Genomic DNA, 21,241 nt, shown 5'->3' with positions numbered 1-21,241 from the left:
ATGCACTCATTGCTATTTCGGGTGACTTCAACCACGTCACCATGGCTAGGACACTTCCCACCTTCACACAGTATGTGAGCTGTCCCACTAGAGAGGAGAGGACCCTGGACTTACTGTATGCTAACGTTAAGGACGCATACAGCTCCTCCCCCCTCCCCCCTCTGGGTAGGTCAGACCACAACCTAGTGCACCTCAACCCCTGTTATGTGCCTCTAGTCAAGAGCCAGCCTGCAACCACGAGGACAGTGAGGAGATGGTCAGAGGAGGCTTATGAGACACTTCAGGGATGTTTTGAGGTGACTGACTGGCAGGCGCTCTGTGAGCCGCGTGGAGAGGACATTGATGGGCTCACAGAGTGCATCACAGACTACATCAACTTCTGTGTGGACTCCACTGTCCCAGCAAGGACTGTCCATTGTTATTCAAATAACAAGCCATGGGTGACAAAGGACATCAAGGCCATCCTGAATGAAAAGAAGAGGGCCTTCAGAGCTGGCAACAGAGACGAGGTGAGAACGATCCAGGGGGAACTGAAGGTAAAGATCAGGGAGGCCAAGGAGAAGTACAGGAGGAAGCTGGAGTGGAAACTCCAGCAGAACAACACCAGAGAGGTCTGGAGTGGAATGAGGACCATCACGGGTTACAGGCCGAGCAACAACAGAGGAGCTGAAGGCAGTGTGGACCGGGCCAACGAACTGAATCTGTTTTTCAACAGATTTGACTCGGTGGGCCCTGCTCAACCCCCCCATGACTCTTCTGCTGTCTGCCTCCAACCTTCACCTATTCCACTCCCCCCTCCCCCTCCTGCTCCTCACAGCCCCCCACCCCCCTGTGAGAGCTTTCCTCACACCTCGTCCCCCAGTCCCCAGGCTGACGGCACTCTTCAACCTGACGACACCACCCCTCCCCCACCGGTCATCTCTACAGTGTGCTTCACTGCCGACCATGTTAGAAGACAGCTGAGGAGACTCCACTCCAGCAAGGCTGCAGGCCCCGATGGTGTCAGCCCCAGGGTGCTTAAAGCCTGTGCCCCCCAGCTATGTGGAGTACTTCACCACGTCTTCAATATGAGCCTGAGTCTCCAGAGGGTCCCCGTGCTGTGGAAGACATCCTGCCTCGTTCTTGTTCCAAAGACGCCGCGTCCCAGTGGCTCCATGGACTACAGACCCGTGGCACTGACCTCCCACATCATGAAGACCCTGGAGAGACTCGTCCTAGAGCAGCTCCGGCCCTTGGTCAAGCCACACTTGGACCCCCTTCAGTTCGCCTACCAGCCCCGACTTGGAGTGGAGGATGCCATCATCTACCTGCTCAACCACGTCTACGCCCACCTGGACAAGCCGGCGAGCACTGTGAGAGTCATGTTTTTTGACTTCTCCAGTGCGTTCAACACCATCCGTCCGGCTCTACTGGGTGAGAAGCTGACGGAGATGCAGGTGGATGCCCCCCTCGTGTCCTGGATTGTTAACTACCTGACTGGCAGACCACAGTATGTGCGCTTACAACACTGTGTGTCAGACAGAGTGGTCAGCAACACCGGGGCCCCGCAGGGGACTGTCCTCTCTCCCTTCCTCTTCACCGTCTACACCACGGACTTCAGCTACTGCACTGAGACCTGCCATCTTCAGAAGGTTTCTGATGACTCAGCAGTAGTTGGATGTATCAGTAAGGGTGATGAAGAGGAGTACAGGGCTGCTGTGGAGAACTTTGTCACATGGTGCGAGCAGAACCATCTGCAGCTCAACGTGACAAAGACAAAGGAACTGACTGTTGATCTGAGGAGGACCAAGGCGCAGATGACCCCTGTTTCCATCCAGGGGGTCAGTGTGGACATTGTAGAGGATTACAAGTACCTGGGAGTTCACATAGACAATAAACTGGACTGGGTAAAGAACACTAATGCCCTCTACAAGAAGGGCCAGAGCCGTCTCTACTTTCTGAGGCGGCTGAGATCCTTCAACATCTGCCGGACTATGCTGAGGATGTTCTATGAGTCTGTGGTGGCCTGTGCTATCCTCTATGCTGTTGCATGCTGGGGCAGCAGGCTGAGGGTGGCGGACTCCAACAGACTAAACAAACTGATCCGCAAGGCCAGTGACGTTGTGGGGGTGCAGCTGGACTCTCTGACGGTGGTGTCAGAGAGGAGGACGCTGTCTAAGCTGCGGGACATCTTGGACAATGTCTCACATCCTCTCCATGACGTACTGGTCGGACACAAGAGCAGCTTCAGTGGGAGACTCATTCCTCCCAAATGTACAACAGAGCGACACAGGAAATCATTCCTGCTTGTGGCCATCAGACTGTTCAACTCCTCCCTCTGAGTGTCAGACACTCAGGAAGAAACTGGAAATCTGTATCTGTATCTACTTCACCTGTCATACACTACCTCACTATTTATTGTGAATGTTTAAGTGCAATACATGTATAGTGCAATACATATATAGTTACACACATCCATACATATATATACATTGTTACTGTATATATATATATTTTTTTACCTCACTTCACTTAAATACTGTAAATGTGTATATTTTTTATTTTTTATTTCTTATTTTTCTATTTTGTACATACCTTTAGTTCTAAATTATGCTATTTTTCTACTCTGGAATGGGAGCACCGGTACTGTACAATTTCCCCCTGGGGATCAATAAAGTATTTCTGATTCTGATTCTGATTCTGATTCTGATTCTGGTCCGAGTTGGTACGCAGCAGTCCTCACAGAAGCTGATATATGACGTCACAGCCTCTGTGTACTCATCCAGACTGTTGGTAGCATCCCAGTCAGTGCAGTCAAAACACGCCTTCAGGTCCTCTGCAGCTTCACTGGTCCACGTCTTCGATGTTCTCACAACAGGCTTAGAAAGTTTTAATTTCTGCCTGTATGCAGGAATCAGGTGGACCATGTCGTGGTCAGAGTGTCCCAGTGCAGCTCGGGTGACGGCGTGAAAAGCGTTACTGACTGTGGTGTAACAGTGATCCAGAGTGTTCCCCTCCCTGTATTTGGGGACTTCATGACTGAGGTTACCTTTGTCAAAGTCACCGAGGACAATAACTAAGGAGTCCGGTTGGTCCGCTCCATTTCCAGATGTGACCATTTACCAAAAATGATAAACATTAACTTACTTTAACAACTAACAGAGGACATTTTCTACAGTTTCTTTCAGAAACAGAAGTCTGTTGTGACTGCAGACTAAATTTAGGACAAGAAACATGAAAATATAAACATTTATAACATTTATAAATAAAAATTTACAACTTTATGGATGTAAGTTATGTATGAACATGAATTAGGTTCAACTGTTAATGAAACATATCAGATCTACAATAGTAACAGAGTCAATGCACTGACCTCAGAGTCTCCAGTCTACAGTGTGGACTCTCCAGTCCATCAGCCAGCAGCTTCACTCCTGAATCCTGCAGCTTGTTGTAGTTCAGGTCCAGCTCTCTCAGATGGGAGGGGTTGGACTTCAGAGCTGAGACCAGAGAAGCACAGCTGGTCTCTGACAAACTGCAGCGCCACAATCTGGATAAAGAATAAATTATGTCACATTGGAAGACAATGTTCCTGCTTGAAATCATTCAGTGTTTAATAATCTGTTCAGAGCTGAAGAAGGTTTAGAATGTAGAAGTTTAGAAAATGGAAACTCCAAACACCTGAACCCAACAGGACGCAGGTTCAAAACTGTCAAAAACAAAAAGGGAAACAGAGCTCTCATTAATATTAATGACAACGTGCTGCTGCTTCAATAAAGACGCAGTGACTTCACCTCTTAAACTCTGCCAGCTCCACCAGTGGCTCCATCTATACAAACTCATGTTGTGCAGCCAAACACAAATAAAAACCCACAGAAACTGATTTAAGATTCCACTCAAGATCCCAAAGTTTACAACGAGGACAAATATGTCAGGATGAATTTTGAGGAAATGACAAGAAAATACATCTACACTATTTCTTTAAGGAATAATGGAGTCATAGAATCAAAACATCTTCAGTTCAAACTATTCAGTCAGTATAAGCATCACATAGCTTCATACAGATGTTGGAAAAAGAAAATACTGAATATATTTGTTATTGTCTGACTGTTGAAACAGATGATTTATTTATTCACTGTATTTATGATTTTGTTATTATCATTTAATTAAAGAACATGACATTTAAGATGAAAATCAGGTGTTTCAGAGGTCCAGAGTGAATTATCCAGTGTAGATGTTTCTTGTTATATTAAGGTTTTAAATGTGCAGCTCAACATTGCTCTGCCACAGTCAATGGACTAAACCACAGAAGAAGAAAATAGACTTCAGCATGAAGATACTCAGTGTGGATCAGTATAATATCAGCCTTATGTCTGCAGTTTAGTGTCACCACAACTTTCACATCATATTAATGTCAGCACAGAAGTAGAACATGGTGTCTGACCTCAGAGCCTCCAGTCTACAGTGTGGACTCTCCAGAAAACCACACAGCAGCTTCACTCCTGAATCCTGCAGCTCGTTGTCACTCAGGTCCAGCTCTCTCAGATGGGAGGGGTTGGACTTCAGAGCTGAGGCCAGAGAAGCACAGCTGGTCTCTGACAAACTGCAGAGACTCAATCTGAATAAAGAATAAATGATGAAGATAAAAATCCATTTATAATCCAATCAGATGTGTTCAGGTTTTAAACGTGCAGCTCAACATTACTATGTCCTAATCAGACTGGAACATTTAATTGGCACTAAAGGAACCGCACTAAGCTGGTTTAAGTCGTATTTATCAGATCGATCTCCGTTTGTACATGTTAACGATGAATCCTCCATGTACGCTAAAGTCAGTCATGGAGTTCCACAAGGTTCTGTGCTTGGACCAATACTATTCACCTTATATATGCTTCCTTTAGGAGATATCATTAGAAAACACTCCATACATTTTCATTGCTATGCGGATGACACCCAGCTATATTTATCGATCAAGCCAGAAGAACCCCATCAGTTAGTCAAGCTCCAAGCATGCCTTAAGGACATAAAGACCTGGATGACCTGCAATCATCTGACGTTGAACTCGGACAAGACTGAAGTTATTGTTCTTGGCCCTGAATACCTCAGAAACACAGTATCTAAGGATATTGTTACCCTAGATGGCATTGCCCTGGCCTCCAGCGCCACTGTGAGGAATCTCGGAGTTGTCTTTGATCAGGACATGTCCTTTAACTCCCACGTAAAACAAACTTCAAGGACTGCCTTCTTTCACCTCCGTAACATTGAAACATCAGGAAGATCCTGTCTCAAACAGATGCAGAAAAATTAGTCCATGCATTTGTCACGTCTAGGCTGGATTACTGCAATTCCTTATTATCAGGCTGTCCCAATGAGTCCCTGAGGACTCTCCAGCTGATCCAGAATGCTGCGGCACGGGTACTGACAGGAACCAGGAAAAGAGATCATATTTCTCCTGTATTAGCTTCGCTGCACTGGCTCCCTGTAAAATCTAGAATAGAGTTTAAAATCCTTCTCCTGACCTACAAAGCTCTTACTGGTCAGGCACCATCATATCTTAAAGAGCTCATAGTACCCTGTTACCCCACTAGAGCACTGCGCTCCCAGAATGCAGGGTTGCTTGTGGTTCCTAGAGTCTCCACAAGCCGAACAGGAGCCAGAGCCTTCAGCTATCAAGCTCCTCTCCTGTGGAATCAGCTCCCAGTTTGGGTCCGGGAGGCAGACACACTCTCTACTTTTAAGATTAGGCTTAAAACTTTGCTTTTTGATAAGGTTTATAGTTAGGGCTGGCTCAGGCCTGCCTGGACCAGCCCCCTAGTTATGCTGCTATAGGCCTAGACTGCTGGGGGACTTCCCATGATGCACTGAGCTTTCCTCCTCTCCCTCTCCATCTTTACACATTCATGTCTCTCCAATGCATGTTACTAACTTTATATCTTCCCGGAGTTTCTTTGTGCTTTGTCGTCTCACAGGTTCCTGTGGATCGTGGTCCTGGTACACCTGGCTGCTGCTGCCATGGGCCCGCCTGACTCTCATCACTACAGTTATTATGTTTAGTCGCCAAAGTGCTTGCTCATGGTGGGAACTGTTGGGTCTCAGTAATAACATTACAAAGAGTCGGTCTTGACCTGCTCTATTTGTAAAGTGTCATGAGATGACTTTTGTTGTGATTTGGCGCTATATAAATAAAATTGAATTGAATTGAATTGAATTAATCAATGAGCTTTTCCCTCAAATGAGTGACTTTGTCATTGTGTTATTGTGGATCATCATGATGTAAGCCTTCTACAGACATCATCCAAATGTCAGCACAACATTCATACACCTATTCATGTCAACACAGATTAATAACATGCTGCTGATCTCAGTCAAGTCTGGAATCACAGGAGAAATATCAAATCAGACAAGTTACAGGCCATTTAGTACCAAACTCCCTCTGAGTTATTATTCCTCCACTGAAACACTGTCAAACACAAAGTACTTACTTGATATGTGTAACTCAGACTGCTGAAGCCTCATATTAGTTTAAGCAGAACTTTAGAAGTCATTTCAACACAGAACAAGACTGTGGATTTTGTCCTCCATCTTGTAACATCGGAGTCAGGTTATAAATGGATTGCTTCTCAGACACCAATAACTCTTTGAATGTACATTTGGGCACGTGAGTTCTGTACTGAGATAGATTTCAACAAATATGATCTGTCCTTGAAGACAAAGATGTTTTTGGTGCAGACTATTTATTTGGTTTTTGATGTAATGTAAATGTCTTTGGCTTCAAATTTGATGATTTGTTAGAGAACAAAAACTTTTTAAAAACTATATACAATCTGTTGTTGCTCTCATCAGATCTTCAACAACATTCATATCCCTCACACACTCAACAGCCTCATCAGTACTGACATCATCTTCACTGGACCACAATGTGAGCCTATGGAAGCTGAAAAACTGTCCTGTCAAACATGTCCTTTCTTTACTTTTCATTACTCTATAAATTCCTTCAGATTTGTGCAAAGGCAGATCCTGAAAGTTAATTAACCAAACTTTGTAAACCTCAGACAAGGATTTGAATTCGATATATACAAAACAACTACATAAGCTACAGTCAGTGAACTCACTTTAGAGTCTCCAGTCTACAGTTTTGGCTCTCCAGTCCAGCAGACAGCAGCTTCACTCCTGAATCCTGCAGCTTGTTTTCATTCAGGTCCAGCTCTCTCAGATGGGAGGGGTTGGACTTCAGAGCTGAGGCCACAACTTCACAGTGAGTCTCTGAGATTCCACAGCCAGAAAGTCTGAAATGACACACATATTACAAAATATGTTATTATGAAAGAGGACACTTTATATTTACTTCATCAAAACAGGTTCTGTCACCAAATGACATCAAATCCATTAACATTTGCTTTTTGATGTGGAAAGCAAATGTTAATAGATCAGCTAATCTTATCTCACTGTGTTTGACATGAAACAATGAATCTCAACCGTCAATGGGGAAACTAACTCACTCCTCAGTTGGTCGGGGACAAACCTATCTAGGTTTTATAGGGCTGGGCCCGCTTTGCTGCCGTCCAGCCAAAAGATGTCAAGAGTAAAAAAAGAATGTAAAGAATTAAAACTAATTAAAAGTCTATTCAGAAAAGATGTCTTATGTAAGAAAGGTAAAGTAGAACATTTAATTCGAGCTGGATTTTTTTGGTCCATTTTCTTTAAGCAGGGGGTTTGGTATCCCCTTACATCCCTCATGATCACTGTGAGTGGGTGAGAATTTTGACCACTCACCACTTGTCCCTTCTGGGGAGTCTTACACATTTCATTATCATTTTCTACATGTGTTCATTTTGCCATAATTTACCATTGCTTTTGTAACACTGCATCACTTACTATCCCAGGTTTTGTTTGTGTTAGCATGAGGTTACAGGTCACATCAAAGCATATGTATGTTGAAGCAAACACACAGTCATAAGTTAGTTTCAGTTCCCTTTATTTGAGTTGCAAAGTTTGAACGTGGTTTGATTGTTTGTTTCCTTGTTCATACTTACCATTGTTCGTTCTTTTGTTTGGGCCCAGCATGCAGGACTACTGTTTGGTAGGGGGCCGCCCAGCATTTCCTGATTTTTATATTGTTGGTGATGTCATGGCTGACATCATTGGGTCAAACCAAATGGAGGGGTTTTCTTTTTTGTTGAAAGGTTTTTTCTGTTTCTCTTACACATTTCAAGTAATGTTTTAGGAATTATTTACTGTCAAAGAGCCATTCAGTAGGGTTAATGAGCGAAGGTGTAAGCTTGTGAATGGTGTTTTGATTTTCTGATTATAAGTTTGTGCTGTAGTTCACCCACTTTTGGTTTAGCACTGGCTGAAGCAGGCTTTGGGTTAATGGAACACCCTAAAAATAGTCAGTTGACTTTTGCTGGGGAGAGAGGGGAGGTCGTGTTGCCATGCAGACGTGCAGACGTGCAGTTAATTTGAGTTGCAATGAGCTCATTTTCTTAGTTTTCTTTTTTCCATTTTTTTTGAGTTGCATGTAAATGGAAAACACTGTAAATAAAAAACGTCACCTCTGGGAAATCCTCATGACTGCTGAGTCTGTCTACCTACTACCTTCCTACACGCTTGAGCTAAACTATCTCACAATCACTATGAAACTGTTACGAACAAAATGATAATAATTGCATGAAAGAAATTCTCAAGGACTTCAGAAATCAACCTTTTTTGCACTCACAGCATTTGAAACAGCTCAAGACAAAATACAACTGACATATACTTTTTGCAATAAACAAGTGGAACCAGGGCAGGAACTTCACAGGGGCCATGACGGCCATGGCCTCCATGCCCCCTCAGTTTGGCCTTATGCCCCTCAGATGATGATATGCCCTGCTGCCACAGGTGATTTAACTGTTTTCTCCTCTGCCTCTTTCTTGTCAATACAGTTTTTAGATACCAGTGTCTTTTGTTGAGATTCTGAATTCTTATTGGGCAACATAAAGTAAAACGCTGCGCACATTACCAGTGGTGGGTTTATTTATGACGATAGTTTGACACTAGCACCAGCCAACCAGGAGACTGCTAATGCCAACCAAACATTTCCAACTGTTGCAACTTCACATTAAAATCATTTAACTGGCGAAACACAAGTTGACTTTTATTATGAAGTAGTCACAGGAAATGCAATGTGTTTGTTAGTGAGATTAGCTGCTACAGCCGATCAGTTATAAATATTGCAGGGAGAAATGGAACAAGAAGGAACAGCCACAGTGAGATATTTGATGAACTATATTAAGAATAATAAGAATTTGATAGTGTGTGTATATCTGATGAACGAAGCTGCTCATCTACACTGATTTATAATGTTAATCACATCTGGACTTACCGAGCCTTTCTGCAGTTCCTCACAGCTGGAATCAGTCTCCGTCGTCCCTCCACTGATGTGTTGTACTTCTTCAGGTTCAACTCATCCAGAACCTCCTCTGACATCTGCAGCATGTAGGCCAGAGCTGAGCAGTGGATCTCAGAGAGCCCCTTCATTGATCTGTTCTCTGACTTCAGGAACACTTGGATCTCCTGATGGGCTGAGTGGTCGTTCATCTCCATCAGACAGTGGAAGATGTTGATGCTTCTGTCAGGAGAGATATCATCACTGTTCATCTCCTTCAGGTTGTTGATGGCTCTCTGGATGATTTCTGGACTGTTGTCTGTCCGACCCAGCAGGCCTCCTAAGAGTCTCTGGTTGGACTCCAGAGAGAGGCCATGAAGGAAGCGGACAAACAGGTCCAGGTGGCCATTTTTACTCCTCAGGGATTTCTCCATGGCTTCCCTCAGGAAGACATCCAGTACCTCTGTGTTCCTGTTGGTGTAACAGTGGAACACGTAGACGGCAGCCAGAAACTCCTGAATGCTCAGATGAACAAAGCAGTAGACTGTTTTCTGGAAGATCACACACTCTCTTTTGAAGACCTCTGTACAAACTCCTGAGTACACCGAGGCCTCTGTGACATCAAGACCACACTGCTCCAGGTCTTCTTGGTAGAACATGATGTTTCCTTTCTCCAGATGTTCAAACGCCAGCCTCCCCAGCTTCAGAAGAACCTCCCTGTCAGCCTCCGTCAGCTCCTGTGGACTCGTCTCATGTCCCTCATCATACTTCTGCTTCTTCCTCTTTGTCTGAACCAGCAGGAAGTGTGAGTACAGGTCAGTCAGGGTCTTGGGCAGCTCTCCTCTCTGGTCTGTAGTCAACATGTGGTCCAGAACTGTAGCAGTGATCCAGCAGAAGACTGGGATCTGACACATGATGTGGAGGCTCCTGGATGTCTTGACGTGTGAGATGATTCTGCTGGACCGCTCTTCATCACTGGATCTCCTCCCGAAGTACTCCTCCTTCTGGGCGTCAGTGAAGCCTCGTACTTCTGTTACCCTGTCGACACATGTAGGAGGGATCTGATTGGCTGCCGCAGGTCTGGAAGTTATCCAGACGAGAGCCGAGGGAAGCAGATTCCCCTCGATGAGGTTTGTCAGCAGCACGTTGACTGATGACTTCTGCGTGACATCAGACACAACCTCGTTGTTGTGGAAATCCAATGACGGTCTGCTTTCATCCAGGCCGTCAAAGATGAACAAGAGTTGACAGACAGCGAGCTTCTCTGCTGTGACCTTCTGTAATGTTGGATGGAAAACATGGAGCAGCGTGAGAAGACTGTACCGCTGGTCTTTGATCAAGTTCAGCTCCCTGAACGAAAGCAGAACCACCAGACCGACGTCTTGGTTTTCCGAGCCCTCTGCCCAGTCCAGAGTGAACTTCTGCACTGAGAAGGTTTTTCCAACGCCAGCGACGCCGTTGGTCAGAACCACTCTGATGTGTCTCTGTTGGCCAGGTAAGGCTTTAAAGATGTCGTGGCACTTGATCGGAGCGTCGTGGAGGGTCTCCGTCTTGGAAGCCGTCTCAAGCTGCCTCACCTCATGTTGGGTATTAACCTCTTCACTCTGTCCCTCTGTGATGTAGAGCTCAGTGTAGATCCTGTTGAGGAGGGTTCCACTTCCTGTTTCATCACTTCCTTCAATCACACGTTCACATCTCCTCCTCAGACTGATCTTATGTTCATCTAAAACCTCCTGCAGACCACTATCTGCTGGAAGAGAAAAAAAAATTCCGAAATTAAAGTGAGAGCGAGAATCTGGATCATGAAATTGTCTTTGAATTTATGATATTCATAATAATATTAAATGCACTCATAACACAACAAATATCATCTAATAAATGAGAGTCCTTCAGACACAATGACATCAGCAGACAGATGTACAGTCTTACTGTGTACAGTGCTGGTCTGACTGGCTGTCTGCAGTCCAGATCTTGTTCTGGATCTCTTTCCACACTGGGGACAGGAGGAGTCTCCTGATGAAGCAGACTGGTCCCAGTATGAGGTGATGCAGCGTCTGCAGAACCAGTGTCCACAGCTGGTAGAGACTGGATCCTTCAGGACGTCCTGACACAAAGCACAGCAGGACGGCTGCTCCTCCACAGGAACATGCCTCCTCTTCCTCTCTCTGTGAAGACATTTCTTCATCACTACAATGATTTGCTGACTGTTGATGAAAGATATGGAGCTTTGGCTCAGATGGTCACAGAGAACAGTCAAAGTGTCCTTACTTGTCTGTTTGAATTCAGTCTGTAATCAAGATGATTGTTCCTTTTATTTCAACTCATCAGCTGCTTTTCCTCTCTGACTGTCTTATTAAACATTTAGTGATCTGCCTGTAGTTTGTTATTAACACAACCTCAACACTTCCTGCAGCTCCTTCACAGTAAAAGCCTTCCATTAAAGAGAGCTGATTATGTCCTTCACTGTTCTACAGTCACGTCGGGCAGCTTAGCTTGAGTTAATTAGGTTTAAACTGAGGTTAGAAGTGCTCTAAATCACTGTGGTAGACCAGCAGTCTCAGACACATAGCATGTGACAGTCGTGTCACAGGTTCAAGTCCAGACAGTTTCCTTTTTATTATATTCCCTTCATGTCTTCTGTCACTCTCTACTGTCCACTGTTGAAGATATAGAATATATATATCTATTCAAATATTGTAAAAGAGAAGTGGTCCAAATCTACATTTGACCATTTTCTGGCCCTTTTTTCATCCTCTGATAACTTTTTCATACATACATGGATGTTTGTTCTTGACCTTTAGGAACAATATATGGTGGAGAGGATCTGAGCTCAAAGGTGGTCCACTTACTGATGACTCAAAGCAAAGTGTTAATCAAGGTGAGCAAAGCTTTTCTACCAAAGACTTTTCACCACATGTTCTATATAATTATGATAAGAACTGATTCAAGATGCATCTGGTGGGTCAGAACAGCTGATCTGAGGAAGAGCCAAACCAACAACATGTTCTGAGGACATGAGAACATGAAGGAATTACACGTTTGAAGCAGATTCTTTCAGACTTTGAATAGTTCTAAATCTTTACAGACTTCAGCCGGACTGAAAACAGCTGAATATTTTCTTGAAGAGTCAATTCTGAAATGGAGGCTCTCAGAAATAAAATAAGATCCATCTTAGTTTGAAACAGTATCTGCACTAATAGCTCTGCATCATGAATATAAATCTTTCAGCAGAACATTTTGTCTTCATCCTCGATGCATCATCTTCATCAGGTCAGTTTACAGTAGAAACAGTCTCTTACTGTGTGTCTGAGGGTCCAGGTTCATGACTGAAGTCTGGAGGTAGGTCTTTGGACCGGTTAGTCTTCATAGACAGACAGCTGGATCCTGCAGACTCTGCTCTCTGTCTGTTGTACTGAACTCTGCAAACACCAACATGTTGTTATTCAGATCACATGAATCCTTCATGAATTCTTATCAGGAGGTTTAAAAGTTTCTTTTAGTCCTCTTCCATTAGATGACAGTTTTTCTAGGTGACTGTCAGCTGTCAGAGACATTAAGAGGAAGACGGGACGAATGATTTCTCTTGGTCACAAATGTTAGTTTGCAAATACATTTTAATGATCAACAGATCAGCAGAAAACATGACGTCAGCGGAGGTAACTGAAAATGAGTCACATACATGAGTTACTGTCAGTTCTCTTACTGTGTGTCTGAGGGTCCAGGTTCATGACTGAAGTCTGGAGGTTGATCTTTGGACCAGTCACTCTTCATAGACAGACAGCTGGATCCTGCAGACTCTGCTCTGTCCTCCTCTTCCTCCACACAAACACTCATCTTCTCAAGTCTGAGAGGTAAAACAGGAACGCTGGAGACACACATACACGATATAATGAAGTCCGTCCTCGTCTTCAGTCAGTAGCTTCTTATTCATTTCACACGTATTCAAATGAAGAACAATGTGTTATCCTGCTATCACAAAGACAGACTTTGAAACCAGGTTTAAAAGCAGCAGTCAGAGTTCAGACAGACGTCTCTGTGTAACCTCAGCTGTTCAGAGGAGATCAGACTGATCACGTCTGCTTTCAAACGTACTCATTCATGACTCTGACAACAGACCTGAGACGTCGAGCACTGATCACATCAATAAAACAGACACATAAAGACAAAGCTGTGGTGTTTGCTGCCACAGAGCAGCACATGTTAAACACAGAATATAGAGAATCAAACGATGAAACCGGAACTAACAAAACCACTGAACTGAATGAAGGACTTCTGTGCTGGCCCAGTTTCCCCTGTGTGAGTCCTGTGAACTTTGTTTTGTATAATAAGAGCTGAAGATCAACACACATGTAAATGTATGAAATGCAACGTACCATTAAGCAACTTTGACAAATCAAATGGGGAAACGAGGTAATGTGGTGCAGCCTCCCGATGAGCAGGAGAACTGAGCCCAGTACTCCTTCCTTTGCACGTAGAAACCAGCAAGAACCAGTACGAACCAGCAGGAACCAGCACAAACCAGTACGAACCAGCAAGAACAAGTCCAAACCAGCACGAATAAGTCCAAACCAGAATGAACCAGTATAAACCAGAATCAACCAGTATAAACCAGAATGAACAAGTCCAAACCAGTACAAACCAGCACGAACAAGTCAAAACCAGAATGAACCAGTACAAACCAGCACAAACCAGCACAAACCAGCAGGAACCAGAACGATGCAGAACAAACCAGTACGAACCAGCAGGAACCAGCACAAACCAGTACGAACCAACAAGAACAAGTCCAAACCAGCACGAATAAGTCCAAACCAGAATGAACCAGTATAAACCAGAATGAACAAGTCCAAACCAGTACAAACCAGCACGAACAAGTCAAAACCAGAATGAACCAGTACAAACCAGCACGAACCAGCACAAACCAGCACGAACCAGCAGGAACCCCAAACTCATGAGGAACGAGGTATAACATGTCTTTGTGAAATCACTTGCTGGACTGAAGGTAGAATTATTTGGCCATAATAAAGGTAAACACCAGACTGCAAACACCCAGTCCTGACATGAAGTTAAAACTAAGACTAAAGATGATTCCAGTTTAAAGTCAGTCTGCTGCTGTTTTAGGGATCCTGAAGACTGAGCTCCTAAATCTAAAAGGAAGAGCATCAGTTGAGCTCCCTCTTGTTGTGTCACGACGTCGACCTCTGAACTGAAAACCTAAATAGTTGGTTCAGTAATCAGAACTTCATTCTTTAACGTTTTGAAACTGAGACCTAACTTATATTTAATCCTTCTTCTTTCTACTGGGACTAAATGTTTCTGGTCCAAATGTGTCGCAGAGTTATTTCCATAAAGCTCTTCCTGAAGCTTCACTGCTCCACCTGTCTGTCACACAGGATGCGTTCAGGTACAGTATTGAGTGTAGAAAACCGTCTCTTCCTTTGTGTCTGAGGGTCCAGGTTCATGACTCACTGGCCCACCCAGCCAAGTTTGACCAAAACATCATTTGTAACAGTAACTGTAGAAAATATATATGGAGATAAATACATATATTAGACAAGGGAACGGTTGAAATGCGTTGTAGGACGTCTCTGGAGTGTGTTGCTGCTCTGGTTCTGACAGCAGACCTTCCTGAGCTGCCTTCAGGTGATGGACCGTTAACGCCGCAACAACGACTGAACCAAGTGTTTCTCTGAAAACAGCCCGGCCGCTGAGCTCCAGGGGGCTGCAGCTCCAGGGGGCTGCAGCTCCAGGGCCAAAAGATAGTGGAGCGGGGAAAAGAACCGGGTCTGGAGACGCGTGTCCCACGGACCCGGTTGACACGTGCCGGTAAGAATGATTTCCGGTCTACTAAAAAGTGTCCTGACAGGACAGAGGAAAGTCTCCAGAGGACACTTTGAGCTTCAGTCCAAACAGTGTCCCTGTGTGGACCTGGAAGCATCATATAGAGTGTCTGTAGATAGAAAGACACTTGTTGTCTGTGCTGCTGTGTGCAGCCTTCACACACTGACGCTCTGTTGGATCGCCGGCGTTTTGCTGTTACTGTAAACTGGTCGCTCGTTTCTGCTTTTTTCTTCTTCTGACGTTTCAGAGTTTGTTGTGGGGAAAGATGGCCCACCCACTTTTATACTGACGCACCCAAAACACAATTTCTGCCTCCGCCACCAGTCGAGACCGCTCAGTCTTCACAGACAGACAGCTGGATCCTGCAGACCCTGCTCTGTCCTCCTGAGAGGACAGGAAGTCACACACACACGCAGTGTCCAGTCTAACAGAAGCATCCAGCTCTCCTCCTCTCACCTTTCTTTAAATCTCTGCTTGTTTTCTTGGTTCCTGCAGGTTTAATGTGTTTTATTCAGCCAATCAGCACTTTGTGTCCACAGAGGAGTCCAAGTGTCGAGTTCAGTCTAACATGTCTTTCCTCTCCAGTCCTCAGGGAGACGACGGACTCAGAGACTTTGACAGTCAGATAATAAAGTGTTGGATGAACACTCACCCTGCCTCAGCCTTCAGCTTCCCTCCTTCTGCTCTGTCCTCTCAAAATGGAGTCTGGACTCACTGAACACCAGATACCGTCTCCGAGAACACTTTCACTTTCAGGACCACATGATCAGTGTTGCTGCTCCTCTCTCCATTTACAGGAAGTGAGTGAGTGTGTGTGTGTGTGTGTGTGTGTGTGTGTGCAGCTGTTAACATGATGTGTTTATGAGCGTCTCTCTTGAACAGATTGAATTAAAATGAGTCTTGCTCAAAATGTTGGAACTTAAATTGTGTAAATAAAGTTTTGTTGAAGTCACAACTAAAGTTCTAAAGTTTTTTTTGCACAGTGAAAATGAAAATTCGGACAGTTCAGCTGCTGCAGTTTACCTGCTGCTGTTATCGTCTTTCAGTCGGTTCACAGTGTAACTCCACCGGTCCGCTGAAAGAACGGCCACGCATCATACAGACGTCTTTTGAAGATTTATTTCTCTCTCTCTCTCTCGACAGCAGACGCCGTGAAAACTACAAAAACAAAGACAAAGTTTCAAACATACATCTCTCTGTCATTTCAAGCTAGTGGCTGTGGCTCCGAGGCGCTTTCACTTCTTGGCTGTTTCGCAGGTGGGAATATGCGCACGTTCAAGTGGAATGAAATCCCTTGTGTAGGCAGGAGGCAAGCCGGTAACGATATCTGAGGAGAAGCCTCTGACTCTAAGTCCACCAGCCCTCTGACTCTAAGTCCACCAGCCCTCTGACTCTAAGTCCACCAGCCCTCTGACTCTAAGTCCACCAACCCTCTGACTCTAAGTCCACCAGCCCTCTGACTCTTCACGACTGAGTCCTTTCCCATCATAGTGGAGAGCTTTAGCTTTACTGGCTCCAGTACTGCCTGCAACCCTTCGCTGATTTCATTGATGTGCTTCCACCTTCACCTCCATTTACGCAGCATGATAATGAAGATGTATTTTATTCAACTTGCAGGACACTTTGCGAAGAAGATTTGTCTGCTGAGGGACGGTCTTCATGCAATAGAGTTGGATGGTTGCTTTTGCATGTGCCACACATGGCTTTGTTCCTGCAGTCTTTGGCGTGGTGTCCTTTCCTCAGGCATGCAGAACACAGCCTATTATCCTGAATGTACTTTCTTTTTTCCTCCAACGTCCTTTCCATTAGCTTTTGACACTTGTGTATGGAGTGGTTTTCTCCACAACACACACACTTGACTGGGTTTGAATTATGTGCCGGTGTGCTCCATTTCTTTGGTTTACTGAAGTCTTTCGACTTGATCTCGTCATCGTTGGATTTGGCTGTGATACTTGAAGTATCTGAGGCTTTCACATTAGCGGTGAAGGCGTTTGCCTTTGGACGTTTTGTTTCTCGCTTTGCAGTCTGCGTCTGTCAAGATGAATACATGAAACTCTTCCCACATCGGTTACAGGTGTATGGTTTCTCTCCAGTGTGGCCACGCTCATGCGATGACCCGAAGACGAGAAGCTTTTCTCGCAGCGTCCGCACTTGTGTGGTTTCTCCCCGACAGTGACAGTGTTGAGTTCCACATTGCTGTTAAAAACTACTTCCAAAGGAAAAAAGTTATCCATATCTTTTTAAAATGTAATTATTGTTTTATCTTTTATTTGTGAGTGTTTTAATGTTTGGTGCAGAAACTCAGCATTATAGAAAACATCCTGTATATATTGACACATGCAAAGGTTAGTCTTCACACCTGTTTCCAGCTGTTTTGTTGATGCCTTGAATGTACAAACACAATAAATCCATATGACTGAACCACCTGCAGAACCTCCACCAACATCCACGTCTGACTTTTGTCACGGCTCCAGAAGGCTTTTGTTGGGCTAACTGCTGACGTTCAGCAGCGTCTCAAACACAGATGATCTCCTCAGGTGAAGCGAACACACCTGTATGTAACAGACAATTCATGATGAAACGTCAGGGCTGCCCACCTCCAGGAGAAGCAGTCAGCTCTGAGAGAGCGAGGGGGGAACGAATGGATGGACGGCTTGACTGGCATTTCCTGCTCTGCTGTGAGTGGAGCAGGTGTGTCGTCAGTGTGAAGCAGTAATTAGTCGTTTCACTCTGTCAGTCTGAGTTTCTCACAGGGTTCCTCTCTCCATCCTGCAAGGGTTCATATGACTCAGCCTCCTTTCTCTTGAACTCATCTTTTCCTCTCTCTCTTTGTGTCCTTTCCTTCTCGTCCTCTCTCCAGACCAACATTGCCAATCACGGAGTCACGTATGGCTAAACATGATGAGATGTGTTTAATCTGAATAATCGTTGCTGTTTCCTCCTCTTTTCTCATTTTGGAAAGATTTGGTCCAAATATTTGTGCCATTTTATTTGTGTGCTGGTGTTATTTCTATCATCATCAGGTCTTTTTCTTTATTTCTATTTCTGCAACACTGTACAGCTGTACAGGTGCGGAGGTAACAGGCAGACAGGTGTGTTGCCATTGAATAAATACTCTTCGTCCGTCCCGGGTGTGGCTACAACCACAGGATCGGGACACATCTCCAACCTGACAGCAGAAATCACAACTCAGCACCTGAACAAGGGAGCTGTGTGTCACACACTGATGGCTTAATTATTTCTGACAGCTGAGACACTGTGAGCCAGGAGTCTTTGCTGTCTCCTCAAAATGACGCTGAAACGAACAAATATTTCCCACTTAGTGAGTACAACTCCTCCTCCTCACGTTTCTCTTCCTCGCTCCCAAAGTCTGGTGGCGATGGAGCTTTTGCTGTTCTGGCTCCTCCAACGTGAAACAGGCTTCCTTCGCTATTCTCAAAGGCGTCACGTTGATGCCTCCTTGCCCTGATTTGTTCTTGTGAAGCACTTTGTAACCCTGGATTTGAAATACTTTGTAAATAAAGCTTTATTTTCTTGCTCTCTCATATCTCTGATGGAAGGAGGGAGGAGGTCAGGAAGGCGGATGTGAGGAGCCACATCAGTCAGATGGAGTTTCCCTTCTCTTGCAGTACCTCTGTCCTCCTGCAGGAGGCAGGATAACTCCACAGAAACATCAACCCGCCGGTCCTCCTCCTCTCGTCTTCTTTCCTTCATCCTTTCTTTTTAACACCTCCTCCTCTCTCCCCTCCTTCTCTCCCCTCCCTTCTTTGTTTCCTTTCCTTCTCTCCTCACCCTTCTTTGTTTCCTTTCCTTCTCTCCTCACCCTTCTTTGTTTCCTTTCCTTCTCTCCCCTCCCTTCTTTGTTTCCTTTCCTTCTCTCCTCACCCTCACTTTTCTTCTTTTCTCTCCTTCCTCTCGTCTCGTGTCTGTCACTCTTCTCTTTTCCTTCCTTGTCTGTGTGTTTGTTAATTGATTTAAATCTCTTGCTGATCAAGAAATGGTGATAATGATTAAGTTGAGGATGGTTAATGCAAAAGAGAGTCAACATTTTAGCTAATTTGCGCCAGAATGTGTGTGTGAATGTTATCAGTGTGTGTGTGTGTGTGTGTGTGTGTGTGTGTGTGTTATCAGTGAGCGTCAGCCGGCTCTCTGCTTTGTTTTTAGGTCACTTTTACACCGACTCTCCTTAAATCAGTCTGAAAGCAGCTCTGCTCTCTAAAATAGAAACAATTAGTGCGAGCTTGACATTCAACTCGTTCTCTCTTTCATTCCTTCCTCCTTTCTTTCTTTCTTTCTTTCTTTCTTTCTTTCTTTCTTTCTTCCTCGTCTGTCCTTTCAGGTTTTTTGTCTTTTGTCTTTGGTAGCAGTAGGCCGTCTGTCTGCGCTGGGCCTGCAGACAGACGCCTCGTCAGCACACATCAGCTTTAACTCGTTTATTTTTGATGCGGTCGACTGACGTTTTTCGGCCTCTCGGTCAACAAGGAAGAATTTATTTATTAAAATATGTTAAAAAAACGATGTGCAAACACTTTAATTACAATGTGTGGCTTTCTCCACAGAGAAGAAAAACTATCACAAAAATATAAATCTTTTATCAATAAATAAATACAAAATTAGACATGAAACTGCTGGAAATCTACAGCAAACTAAATCTTAAGATTAAAAAATGAATCCCACCACTGGAGGGCGCTAAAGTTGAAGTTTGCATTTCTAGACAGGAGACTCTGAAGTGTTGCCCTGAACATCTCAAACAGAGTGTGACGGTAAAGAAATGTGCTGGAACTGTAACTGTTTTACTCCTGAACATCCATCACTGTACACACCGACTTCCTGCACCACCTGTGACCTGCTGCACTTTCCATCAACGTGCTCACACAGTTTCCTGGATTATTACTGGCATTTCATGTCGTCTTGCTTCCAGTTTTTATCTCCAAACGAAGGCGGCTTGTTTGCTTGTTTCCAACCTGTTAGACTGTGTTTTTCTCTCCATGTCAACGATTAATTATGTCGAATATATTATTAGCATTATTATTATTACTGATAGAAATGAAACCACAAAAATCAAATCATCCAACAGAGTAAAACAATTCTGCTTTAAATCACAAGTGAAATTATAAGCGTGTGTGTGTGTGTGTGTGTGTGTGTGTTTGATGTCCCTCTGGAGAGTGAGGTCAGGGAACACACTCATATTTCCCCGTCGACCGTCACGGGACCTCATCAACACCTCGCTGCCATGGTGACGGAGAACACACACACACACACACACACACAGCCAGTGTGAAGGTCTCCCATGGGACTCCCAAACACCTCTCACAAAAGGACGGGGAGGACAGAGGGACAGAGGATGCGAGAGGAATCAAAGGAGGGAGGAGAGGATGGAGTTTGAAAATGAATTTCCATCCAAACAAAAGTCTGTAGAATAAAAACTTTCCTTTCAGACCGAACACACAAACCTTCACTGTTGTCATAGTGAAGGCTGTCATAGTCTCTGTGTGTGTGTGTGTGTGTGTGTGTGTGTGTGTGTGTTTCATGACTAAGCCCACCAAGAAACGAATGACATCACAGACTCGCTCCTTTATGCAGCGTCAGCAACTGTCCTGCATATACTTAGCATGCAAGTGTGTGTGTGTGTGTGTTTATAATGCAGTGTGTTTGACTGGTGTCACTCTTTGATGCTAACCAGCAGAGAGAGGCACAGTCAGAATGACCACACACACACACACACACACACACACACACACACACACACACACACACACACACACACACAAAGATGAATAAGAAGACGAAGAGAAATAAGATGAAAAAATAAATAAAACAGAGAGACGAAGACAAAGCAGCAGTCGCTCTAATGGCCACGAGGGGCTGAAACTTTGTGTTGAAATGAATTGGAAGATTGAATATAAGGTGATAATATGTCAAAAATCAATCAATACTTATTCAGACAATAAGTCAGTCTCTCTCGTTCTAACGTGGACTTTAATGGATATTTTGAATATATGCATTAAAAGGTCAGTTTACTCAAATTACCAATAAAACAAAAATCCTAAACTGCGTTTA

The 21,241-nt window shown here is 44.3% G+C and overlaps 1 protein-coding gene across 1 annotated transcript in view; it reads right to left on the bottom strand.

Moving 5' to 3' along the window:
- LOC139303965 (uncharacterized) overlaps positions 1-15,907 on the bottom strand; it is a 45,548-nt gene extending 29,641 nt beyond the window's left edge. The window contains exons 1-8 of the mRNA XM_070927783.1: positions 15,834-15,907; positions 13,047-13,208; positions 12,643-12,762; positions 11,239-11,502; positions 9,341-11,155; positions 7,089-7,262; positions 4,421-4,594; positions 3,353-3,526 (exon numbers count right to left, since the gene is read on the bottom strand). Coding sequence (XP_070783884.1) covers positions 3,353-3,526; positions 4,421-4,594; positions 7,089-7,262; positions 9,341-11,155; positions 11,239-11,502; positions 12,643-12,762; positions 13,047-13,177 — 2,852 coding nt within the window. The 5' untranslated portion in view covers positions 13,178-13,208; positions 15,834-15,907. The remainder of the gene's footprint in view (positions 1-3,352; positions 3,527-4,420; positions 4,595-7,088; positions 7,263-9,340; positions 11,156-11,238; positions 11,503-12,642; positions 12,763-13,046; positions 13,209-15,833) is intronic.
- Between the last annotated feature and the right edge of the window lie 5,334 nt (positions 15,908-21,241).

Source organism: Enoplosus armatus, chromosome 21 (genome assembly GCF_043641665.1).
Source record: "Enoplosus armatus isolate fEnoArm2 chromosome 21, fEnoArm2.hap1, whole genome shotgun sequence".
Classification (NCBI taxonomy): Eukaryota; Metazoa; Chordata; class Actinopteri; order Centrarchiformes; family Enoplosidae; genus Enoplosus; species Enoplosus armatus.
The sequence above is the reverse complement of the archived record's forward strand: the minus strand, read 5'-3'. Positions and strand labels throughout refer to the sequence as shown.